Source organism: Elephas maximus, chromosome 19 (genome assembly GCF_024166365.1).
Source record: "Elephas maximus indicus isolate mEleMax1 chromosome 19, mEleMax1 primary haplotype, whole genome shotgun sequence".
Classification (NCBI taxonomy): Eukaryota; Metazoa; Chordata; class Mammalia; order Proboscidea; family Elephantidae; genus Elephas; species Elephas maximus.
In genome coordinates, this window is record NC_064837.1 from 20,821,414 (window position 1) to 20,833,539 (window position 12,126).

Genomic DNA, 12,126 nt, shown 5'->3' on the forward strand with positions numbered 1-12,126 from the left:
CCTCTGGCACCGGATGTAAGAAATTCTGGTTGGGAGTGGTGGAGGACCCTAGTCAGAACTAGTGACACTGTGCCTGGACAAAAGGGCTGAGCTACCACCCAACTCCAGCACTGACCCCAGTGAATCACCGTGATCTCTGCATTGCCAGGCCATGCACAGGCCTTGGCAATAACTGATGTCTGAGGTTTCCAGGCACAGTGTGGTTCTACCCTATGGTAGAATGGTCCAGCTAGCAGAGTTGTGTCTGTCAAATACCATCAGTAAGAAAATTTCTGAAGTTTACAGTGTTGTCTGTAGAAAAGTGTAATACAAAAAGAAACAAAAATGCCCAACCATTCTTGGCCACTACTAGAAAAATTTGAGCCTATGCTTTAAAAGCTCAGTTGCTTTAGATTTGTTTTAGTAGGAGGAGGCATTTGGCAACTGCCTTTTCTTCCCCAAACTACTTATGGTTTCTTTAATATTAATGTCATTTATTTTCTTCAATTGGCTTCATTTTCTTCCCAAAGAGAGGATGAGAGAAAGGATAAATTCAAAGTGATGGAGGGGAAGAATACAAACCATCTGCTAGTGAGCTGACAATTACACATTCATAATCCCACATAATGAAGACTAAGGCTGTGCTGTGAAGCCCCACCATCTATCAAGTTCAGGGTCTTGAAGAGCACAATTATTTTTGTTCTAATGCCTGAATTAGATGATGTGCTATTTTTGAGGATGAAAAGCAAAGAACACTTTCTCCTTGGAAGGCAACATGTCTTGCTGATTTAGTTGACAAAACTTTATGATAGCTCTATGAAAAGAGAAGAAGGCAGGGATTACTTGCCTCTTTTTCTGGGGGGAAATCAGAAATAGATTAAGAAACATGGCCCTGGACAGATACCCATGGACAGGAAGAGATCCTTTGTTTTCTGGCCCTGGCACTTTGTTCTACAGTTGAGGATAAGGAAGAGAGGAACAGGAAGTCACCAATGGTGTGCCACATGGCTCCGAATCCACCCTGTTCACCCTTTTCATCTACAACTTGAATAAGGACATAGCCGGCATGTCTGGCAATTCTGCTAGCGATAAAGTGGGGAGGGTCATCAAGATTCCAAAAGGTCTCAACAGGCTGGAACGATCAAACAAAACTAGTAAGATGAAACCAAGCGTGCTAAATCAGAAAGCCCAGCACCTAATTTCAAAGAATCCCTGGCACAAACAGAGGATGGGAAAGTATAGAAGCAGTTCATATGAAAAAGACCTGGGGCAGATGTTGCAAACTGCTGGCCCATGTATGTGTTTTATTTGGCCTGTGCAGTGTTTGCGGAAAACACTAAGCCAGCGTCTACAAATCCGGAGAGCCACATAAAATTCCGGATTTCCGGCTTCTCCTGAAAAACTGACGGATCCGGCAACTCCAGGTCTGCATTCCGACGCAACAACCATTGGTAAGAGTTGAGCTGTGGCTGTCCCCTGTAGATAGGACATTCACACCCCCCAACGTATGCATATGGACACACACTGGCCTGCGTAGGTCATTTAGGATTTCTTTCTTAGCTCTGTGGGCATCTGTTTGTAACTTTATTTTTTTAATTTTTATTGTGCTTTAAGTGAAAGTTTACAAATCAAGTTGGACTCTCATACAAAAATTTATAAACCCTTGCTATACACTCCTAATTGCCCTCCCCCTAATAAGACAGCACACTCCTTCCCTCCACTCTCTCTTTTTGCATCCATTCGGCCAGCTTCTGACCCCCTCTACTCTCTCATCTCCCCTATAGACAGGAGATGCCAACATAGTCTCGTGTGTCTACTTGATCCCAGAAGCTCATTGTTCCCCAGAATCATTTTCTATCCCATAGTTCAGTCCAACTCCCGTCTGAAGAGTTGGCTTTGGGAATGGTTCCCGTCTTGGGCTAAGAGAAGGTCTGGGGACCATGACCTCCGGGGTCCTTCGAGTCTCGGTCAGACCATTAAGTCTGGTCTCTTTATGAGAATTTGGGGTCTGCATCCCTCTGCTCTCCTGCTCCCTCAGGTGTTCTCTGTTGTGTTCCCTGTCAAGATAGTCATCGGTTGTAGCCGGGCACCAACTAGTTCTGGTCTCAGGCTGATGCAGCCTCTGGTTTATGTGGCCCTTTCTGTCTCTTGGGCTCATAATTATCTTGTGTCTTTGGTGTTCTTCATTGTCCTTTGCTCCAGGTGGGTTGAGACCAATTGATGCATCTTAGATGGCTGCTTGCTAGCATTTACGGCCACAGACGCCACTGTCCAAAGTGGGATGCAGAATGTTTTTTTCATAGATTTTATTATGCCAATTGACTTAGATGTCCCCTGAAACCATGGTCCCCAAACCCCTGCGACGCTGGTCTTCAAAGTGTTCAGTTTATTCAGGAAACTTCCCTGCTTTTGGTTTAGTCTAGTTGTGCTGACTTCTCCTGTATTGTGTGTTGTCTTTCCTGTTTGTAACTCTTGACATGGGGGTTTCAGATGACTGCCAACTGTGTGATGTGTCTGCTAAAAACTTCACCAAATTCAAGGCCGTATTAATAGAAACTCAGTGGCCCTTAACTTTTGGAGAGCCACAGGCTCCTTAGAAAATTGACAAGAATCCATGAGTCTTTTCTCTAGAAATACTTCTATCCATACAAAAAAATTACAATTATTTTCAGGGCATTCACAGACCTCCTGGGGTCTCAGTTCCCAGGTTAATGAGCCCAGTCTAGAACGAGGAGGTAAATTGTCCCAGGGTATGTTCCCACCGTATGCTTAGTCCCGGGAACCATATTTTAAGAGGGATGCTGACAAGCTGCTATTCAAAACCAGGCAGCCAGGATGGTACCAAAAAACCCAAACCCATTGCCATCGAGTCGATTCCGACTCATAGCGACCCTAAGGCACCGAGCAGAACTGCCCCATAGGGTTTCCAAAGAACGGCTGGTGAATTCAAACTGCCGATCTTTTGGTTAGCAGCCGCAGCTCTCAACCACTGTGCCACCATGGCTCTGCCAGGATGGTAAAGGGTCTGGAAATTACATCATAAAGCTGAAGAAACTGAGAATGCTTAGTCTAGAAACGGGAACACTTAGAAAGGAATATAATGTCAATTTTAAATTTCAGAAGCTGTCATGAGGAAAAAGGATTAGACTTAAACTGGCCCAGCTGCCAAAATGAAGATCAGTGAGAAGTTACAATAGGACTGACTTTACTATTCTAGTTTGGTATAAAAAGTTTCATAGAACTAAAGTTGCACAAAGATGGAATAGACTGTCATGTAGAACAATAGAGTAGTGAGTTCCCCATCATTGTAAATATCCAAGCAGAAGCAAGCTACGAAATGTTAGCAATGTCACAGAAAAGACTACCAAACTGGGCGGAAGACAGCACAATTGTCTAACACACTCCCAAATCAAAGTTTTAATGAGCAGCGTCAGAGATAGCAATAATAGTTCACTTCCCCTCCAAATGTCTGTCAGGCTCCTATCAAAGGAATAGCTACGCTGCAGTCAAGTTCTACTCAAGAGACAGAAACCCCGTGGTTAATCCTCCCTTGGTGATTCAGAGTCATCTTACTGTGAATTGGTCAGGACTTGGCCACTCTTGAAATTTCATGTGCCAACTCTTTTCTTCCACTAATCCCACTCCACCACTCACCTCTCTTTCTACCTAAATTCAAATTGATCATCTTAATTCTTGAGGACCTATATAAGTTTCATTGCATAACAGATCATGTACTTGTTTCAAACATGTGGGCATTTAATAAAAGCTTTTGACCGATGACGTCAACAGATAAAAATGAGAACAATTCAGAGTTATATTTACTTTATATGAGCACCACAGCCTATTAGATGAGGTCACAGGCTAGACCAGATCAAGCCCACACACATAAAAAAGGAGGTAGTCAACTATCAATGCCTCTCTAAAATGTTAAGCAGAGTGCTAACCATGCCACTGGTATTTCAGAAATTTCAAGACCTGCCTGACTATGTCTTTAATTTCTCAGTCGTTCTTTCTCAACAAATGATTTTTGAGTCAGAAACACTGCTATTCAAAAAAGAACTTTGCTGCTAAAAATGTCTTTAGACACCATGAATGTGAAATAAATAATCTGCCCCTTTTTTTTTTTTATTTACTGATTAAAAAGCCTATCTGTTCCGGTTGAACAAAATCAAGATTAACTCTATAAAAGGAAAACATCCTTTTGTCCAAACAACTCCCCTGCTCCTCCTCGGCGTGCTTCTCAGCAGCTTAGGGAACACATTCTGAAAGCAAACTTTTCCTCTGTTCCAGGGAAGAGGGGAATGTGGGCCTCTTGACCTATAAAACTCATTATTTTGGAACATCCATAATTCTCCCAAGCCTGTGCCAGTTGAACAGAGACGCCCTTCGGCAAAACCACCAGCCAGCCAGGGCTGGAGAGCAAGGCTTTCGCTCCTAGGAGTTGACAAGGACAGGACCCAAAAAGTTCCCTGGGGGGCAAAGGGAGTCTTTACTTCAGCTTGCATTACAAACTGCTGGAAAAGACAGATGGAGGGGATGACAGGAAAAGCAATTATTTCTTCTGGGCTTCCTTTCTGTCTGGATTCTAAGGAGACGAATACAAAATTCCATCACAGATTGAAATGCTATCTAAACATTCTTGAAAATGTGGTCTTGCTCTCTGAAATATGACCTGCTCAGCTGCAGCAACCTGTGACCTATTAATATGTGAAGGTGGAGAAGGCTGACATTCCTGCAGGAGGCTGTCTAATTCTGGGCCTGGCTCTCCAACACCGCAAATTTGTGACCCACAGGTTAAGACGTAAATTACTATAAGACATACATATCTCCAGAACATGACCCAACAAAAAGTCCTGAAGAATCATTCACTTTATTTTCACATTCCTGGGATATTATATACCTGAGACTGAAGTATTTTTTAAACTTTCTAGTGAGCCATACTGGCTGAATCACACTAAAAAGTAGTGTTATTATTTCACATAGTTGTATGTTGGGACTCTACACACAAAACCTCACCTTTAAACCACTTTAAAAAACACGACGTTCTTATGGTAAAGGGCTTTCGTTTCTTTGTAACTGATAAACAATTTCACACAGACCAACTCTTCAATACAGTTGAAGAAAATGTTACTGTATGTGAAGTGTGTGTACTGAGGAACACTAAGATGAGAAATACACAGTTCATGCCTTCAAGGAGCTTACAGACTAGTCAAGAGGACAAGATGTGCGCGCCAGCAAGTCAAGAGAGATCACAAAAACCAAACGAGAAGCACAAGCAAAGGGCTATGGGAGCTGGTGGGCAGAAAGAACATACATCTGAGAGATACTGCCATCAATGCTCTCATCTGTAAAATGAGAGGAGTGGGCCAAATGGGTTCCAAGTCCCTTGTAATTCTACAATTCTGATTTTGCCAGTGTATCCAGATGAGGGCAACAGAGAAAATTTCATTAAGGAAGTAGTATTTGAGCTGGGCCTTAGGTGGGTGAGATTTTTTCCTACCCCCCCCTTTAATATTTTATTTATTTTTGGTGGCAACATACACAAGCAAATGCACATCCCATTCACAGTTTCTACACGAACAGCTGGATGGCATTGGTTACGTACGTCACATGTCACCATTCCATCTCTACCCACATTGTTTCATCACCATTAACTTAGACTCTCTGCCCCTTAAAGTTTTTTAGATGGGCAAGATTTTAAAACATAGCTACTGGAAGAAAAAGAGAGAGAAAGCATTTCAGGCAAAAAGGAGTCTATACACATGGGTCCAGACAGCGAAGGGCAAGTTTTAGAGCACTGAGGCTTCACTATGGGTGAAAACAAAGCAGGAGACAAAATTGAAAACGTACATCGAAGCTTTGAATGCCAAGCAAAGGAATGTGGATTTAATTTGGTAAACAGAAGCCAGTGAGGTTTCTGCAGCAGCAGATACGCTTAGACATACTTTAGGAAAGTTAATGAGCAGAAAGAGGCCTGAGTGTTTGCAGGCTCCCTTAGTATTCTTCGTTACCTCTACTAACATGGGTCTCATCTACCAGAGAAGCAGTGCTTCACGGGAGATAACCTAAACAGACAAAAGCAAAGCAATAAGAAATAAGAGCTACGCAAGGCACTAGGAAATAGGGTAACAGGAACCTCTAGGGTCTCTATGAGTCAGAACTGACTCGACGGCAATGGGTTAATAGGAACCTAATATGTCTATAAAACCAGCTGCCATCGGGTCAGTTCCAACTCATGGTGCCTCGTGTGTGTCAGACTAGAACTGTGCTCCATAGGGTTTTCGATGGCTGATTTTTCAGAAGCAGATCACCCGGTCTTTCTTTGGAGGTACCTCCGGGTGACTCGAACAGCCAACCTTTCACTGAGCAGCTGAGTGCATTAAGCATTTGCACCATCCAGAGTCTCTAATGTGTCTGTAGACAAATCCTAATGGTAGCAACAAGGAAGAAGATAGACGACTTACAAACAAGCCAGTGGAGATGACTACTAAATGAGGGGGAAAGAAATGTTAGTCATAAAATGTAGGGAAAAATAGAGAGATGGATAAAACAAAAAATAGAAGAGAAAGAGGCTCACAGGACTTGTAAGCTAGTAGCAGAGGAAACAGGAAATTTCTATATAGGATTCCATACTCTCACCCCCTAAATCTGGGCAGCATAATGTACGTTTTTAGAAATTAGTTGTACTAAAAAAATCTCAAAGAGGACAGATAACATAACTGAACACTTAAAGTGAGTGCACGCTACCTAACTGAATTCCTGTTGAAAAGGGAAGACCAGACACTGCGAGAAAGGCAGGCTAGAAAAGGCACGCTCGACATTTCTGTTAGGATAGCAATTTCTGAAATATGACACTGAAACAAAGAACAGAATCCAAATGAAAAGGAGCATGGTTAATAGATACCATCTGGCCCCTCAATCACGGAAGAATATACCCCTCCCCATACACTTATTTTGCTCTTCATTCCCTTCCAGCTTCCTTCCTTGGGTGGATCCGAAAAACTTTGAAATGAATTTATAGTTACCTATGTCTGCCAGTAAAGCTAGGAATGAAGATTTGTAGCTATGTCCGGTTATCACCTTTTGTAACAATGAAAATGATAGCAAAACTCCAGCAACTTAGCTGGTAAACAAAGGCAGCAACCTTATTCAGTATACAAAATAAAGGAGGGCAAAAGAGAGGTCTGACATAAGGAGAAAGCCAAGGAGAGGTCGGTGTTCCCATCCAGCTGCATTCCCTTGGCCGTGGGTGAGCTGTGCTACAATGGACGCTCTCAGTCCAAGGGAACCAAGAGAGCTCATGGCTGGTCTGGGCAACCGACACCTGCTGCAGGAGTCTTGAAGAAAAAAATTAGGCGAGTGTAATTCTTAGAGAGGAAGAAGTTACTTACTTGCCTTCCATCCTGCCCCACATTTGTTTGACCTCTCACGACAGTTCGAATATTGTCATCCAGTCTCCTAGCAAAAAAGTTAAAGGATATAGACCATTAAAATAACTTCTATTCCAGGGAGATTAAAAGGAGTTAGCAATTTATTTATTAACTTCTGGAGAGCACCCCTAAAAAAAAGAAAGAAAGAAAGAAACCCCAAAGCCACTGCCACTGAGTCGATTCCCACTCATGGCAACCCCTTGTGTTCCAGAGTAGAACTGCCCCATAGGGTTTTCTAGGCTGTAATCTTTTACCGAAGCAGAGTACCAGGCTTTTCTTCCCCAGTGCCACTGGGTGGGTTGAAACTGCCAACTTTAAGGTTAGTAGTCGAGTACAAGCCATTTGCATCACCCAGGAACCTCTAGATTGCATCCAACAAGTGTGAATGATAAAAGGAAGACTGGGCCCCGGGCCTTAAGTGGGGCAGCAACAGTAATAGACGGAGGCCAAGCCTGGTGTGGACTGAAGAGTCTTCTTTGTTTAAAAAAAAAAAAAAAAAAGAGAAGGCTACTTCCATTTACTACTCAGCACTGTCTGAAAGGACCAATAAAACTTTTCATAGTTTTCATGGAGTAAATCAGGGGTGACAAAGTTGCTGAAGCTTTATGAGAACAAGCCAGGGAATTGGGTCCAATAATCCCACCTGAAATCCCCTCCTCAGCAACTTCCTCAGGGACCTTAAAAGGGACAAGGAGCTACAGCGAGGTATAAAATCAGTGCTTCCCCCTCTGGGCCCTGGTCTGCACTCTGTGTCTGAGGTAGATCTGTGGCCTCCAGCTCCTCTTGCCCCTGTAGCTCAACAGGGGCCATTTAATGGCACCTCAACCAGAAAAATTCATATTAGTGAATTTCACTTTTTATTTGAAGAATTCATTAAAAGCATGGTAGGGAGAGTTTTAAATAACTGGCTCACAAGTGATTTCTAGATCACTAGGGAATTGCCATGTTCTACACAAACCCTGACTAATTTAGTGGCCACTACTGGAATTTTCATAGTTCAAGTCGCTAAAACAATGAAGAGGCTTTTTTGCACTTTCTAAGGCACCCAAGTGAACAATGCATCCGTGGCACAGGTCTTCACTAAAAAAACAAACGTTGCACACCAGTGTGCACTGTAGCTCTGTCCACAACAGTCAAAAGGTGGAACCAATCGAAATGTCTGTCAACAGATGAATGGATGAACAAACCGTGGCATTTTTAAGGCTGTGAAACTATTCTGTAGGATACTACAATGATGGACACATGATATTATGTATTTGTTAAAACCCATGAGACTATAGAACACAAACAGCGAACCCTAAGATATACTAAGGACTTCAGTCAATAATAAGGTATCAATATAGGCTCATCAACTGTAACATATGTACCATGTAACTGTAAGACTCTAATACTACCAGAAACTCTACAGGGGGAGAAGGAGTATATGGGAACTCTATACTTCCTGCACAATTTTTCTGTAAACCTAAACTGCTCTAAAAAATAGTCTGTTTTTTTTTAATGTGGTATATACATAGAATATTATTCAGCCATAAGGAGAAATGATGTCCTGATACATGCCACAACATAGACGAACTTTGAAAACACTCGGCTGAGTGAAATAAGTCAGTCCCAAAAGGACAAATACTGTATGATCCTACAATATGAATGAGGCAGATGTAATGACACCAAAGCTGATTAACAGTTATCAGGAGTGGAAGGGAGGCGAAAGGGGAGCCCTTGCTTAGGGGGCACTGAGTTTCTGGTGAAGGTGATGGTGATGGAATAATTTGGAAACGAATAGTGGTTACAGCTATACAACACGAGAGACGTAATCAATGATGCTGAATTAGACACATAGAAACGTTGACAAATGTTTTCCTATCGGCATTTATTTGTAAAAAAAACTTTTTTTTTATAACAAGATATATGATTTGATATACATATTTTTTTAACCACAATAAAACAATCTTTAAAAAAATCAAAGGTTGCAAGAGAAAAAAGTCATCTCCTGGATACAAAATGAATGTGTCTCATCAAAAATTCATTAAAAAAGAAAACTATATTTAAAGTAAAGGCCCAACCCCAAAAAAACCCCAGCATCAACCTATTAACACAATGAACAAACATTTATTGAGTACCTATCACATGTCAAAACTGGAAATCCAGACATGGATAAACCAAAACAAGCCCCCAGGGCAGGACAGTCTACCCCTGGTGATCATCCTAGACAGTCACATCATGGGTTAGTCACCAGGCTTAATCCTAGGCCACCACTTGGCCAACTGGCAGATCCCACCCTGTGTGTACGTGGCCAAGGAACACACATACAAGCTCATCTACATATCCGAGCCTCAGGAATACAAGAAAGGGCACCTTTTTCCTACAGATGATGCACCCACGTAAATACATATATGACATGCGTAGCGCGCCTAGGAAAATAACGCGTGAGGGGGTTGCACAGTTGGCAAAAAAACATGTAACACGTGCATTAATTGTGTAAAAAGATGGTAAATTCACTCGGGAAATAAAGCCATTAAATAGAAACGCTCTTCCCTCCTTTTATAATGCACTGTTTTGGGTAACCTCTCTTACTGCTTCCTTCCTTTTTTATGAGTAATTCAACACGGACCCAAGAATCAAATCTTTTGCCACAAGGCTCAAATAGAAGCCCAGACAAAAGAATTATCTTTAAAAAAATTGTCAGCTACAGCAAACTTGAGATACCAATGTTCTCACAGGTAAGCGTGATCCAGAATATGATCAAATAAACAACATACTGTTCATTAGCTATTGGAAATGATACGATGTTACTTACCTTATTTTCAGTCTAATTTTATTCACGACTTCATCTATGTTTGCCAGAGACTACAATAAAGAAGGAAGAGTGCCCAGCTGTTATTTCACTTCCTGGAATTCCCCTTTCCCAGGGAACTGATGAGCTATAATGGCTATTTATGAAACCTCAAAAAATTTAATCACACAGTAGGATACCATTTTTACCCTTTTTTTAAAAAAACATATAGCAGTAGTTGGCAGCTGGTACCAAACCCAGCCCAGCACTTGTTTCCATAAATAACAATTTTTTTTTGGAACACGGTCATGCCCATTCATTTACACAGGGCCTAAGGCCACTTTTGCACTACAATGGCAGCTTTGAGTGGTTGTGACCAACACCATGGGGCCCACAAAGCCTAAAATATTTACTACCCAGCCCTTTACAGAAAAAGTTAGCTGAACCCTGGTACACAGGATTGTGACACGTTCACACAACAAAATGAACTACTGCAACATACAACAACGTGGATTAATCTTACTAGCACGATGCTAGACCAAAAAAGCCAGACATAAAAGAGTATGGCATACTGTATGATTCCGTTCATTTACATAGTTCAAAACCAGAAGAAACTACTCTCTGATGTTGGAAGCCAGGACAGTGGTTGTTTTGGGGGAGGGAGTGACTGTAAAGCGGCAAGAAGAAGCTTCTAAGGTGTTGGTCATGCTTTATTTCTTGCTCGGGGTGGTAATCATATGGCTGTATTTATTTTGTGAAAAGTCATCAAGTTGTGCACTTAAGATGTGTGTGCCCCTCTATAGCTATGTTATACTTCAATAAACCATAATTTTTTTTAAGTATATAGGTTCACGAGAAAAGTCTGGGAGGATGTATACTAACAGCTATAATTTATACGGGTAATTGCAATCTATGGAATCTATACTAACAGTTGTAATCTATGCGAAGGCATTTTAATGTTTCTTCTTTTTCCCCATGAGTATTTTCTAATCAATGTATATTAACTGTACATTGCTATTGTAATTATAATAGCTTTTTCTAAGACAAACCCCATTAAGACTACTTCCATCCTTAAAACCAAAGAAAACCAAAGTCATTGCCATCGAGTTGACTGAGACTCATAGCGACCCTACAGAAGAGAGCAGAACTGCCTCACAGGGTTTCCAAGGAGCGGCTGGTGGATTCGAACTGCTGACCTTTTGTCTGCAGCTTGAACTCTTAACCACTGTGCTCCATCCAGTGTCGGGAAAAATGTGAGGAAATGGTGCCCCCTAATGGAGAAGAGGAAGTACTACAATTTTATAACATTTCCACTCAAGTTTCAAAATATACTTTCATATGTCCTCTTTCCCTCTCTCTCAACAGAAGAAACTGGGGGTGATGCAGGAATTGTGCTTTTAAATTGCTAATATAAAGATTCAGTATAATTAAGAACTTTGAAAAGTTAAGCTACCTCAACTGGTCTGGTAAGAGAAACAGGTCACGAGTGTTGAGATGTCACAGACTACACTGTTCACATCTGTTCTGACCAAGCCAGTGCTACTCAGAATCTTCAGAAATCCAAGAATAGACTTAGAAAAAGGAATCTCAGAAAAGAGAAGTTATTTTAATTGAGGAATCCACTGTCATCTCACAACCAGATTGGATCTAAACCACCATCACGTCAGCAGTTGATAAATTGACAAAGGACCTGGCTTTCAGCCCAACTCTGCCACCACTAACTTGCTATATGTGTAGACAGCAAGTAGGTTAACCTCTCAGAGTTTGTATTTCCTCATCTGCAAAATGGGTATAATAGTTCCTACCTTGCCTACTTCTACTGGAACCCATACTTCTTTTCATTTTTTAGTGTTTGTATTTTTCTTTTTTAATCTATTAAGAAAGTTAACCTTTAAAGAATCTGGGTGAAGGGTATCCCTGAATTCTTTGTACCATTTTTGTACCTTT

The 12,126-nt window shown here is 41.5% G+C and overlaps 1 protein-coding gene across 3 annotated transcripts in view; it reads right to left on the bottom strand.

The window, feature by feature from the left end:
• VPS53 (VPS53 subunit of GARP complex) overlaps window positions 1-12,126 on the bottom strand; it is a 144,449-nt gene that overhangs the window by 121,475 nt on the left and 10,848 nt on the right. For 2 of the 3 annotated variants that reach the window (XM_049858735.1, XM_049858736.1), the window contains exons 3-4: window positions 10,204-10,253; window positions 7,371-7,437 (exon numbers count right to left, since the gene is read on the bottom strand). In XM_049858735.1, coding sequence (XP_049714692.1) covers window positions 7,371-7,437; window positions 10,204-10,253 — 117 coding nt within the window. The remainder of the gene's footprint in view (window positions 1-7,370; window positions 7,438-10,203; window positions 10,254-12,126) is intronic. The other variant, XM_049858739.1, reaches the window with a different exon arrangement.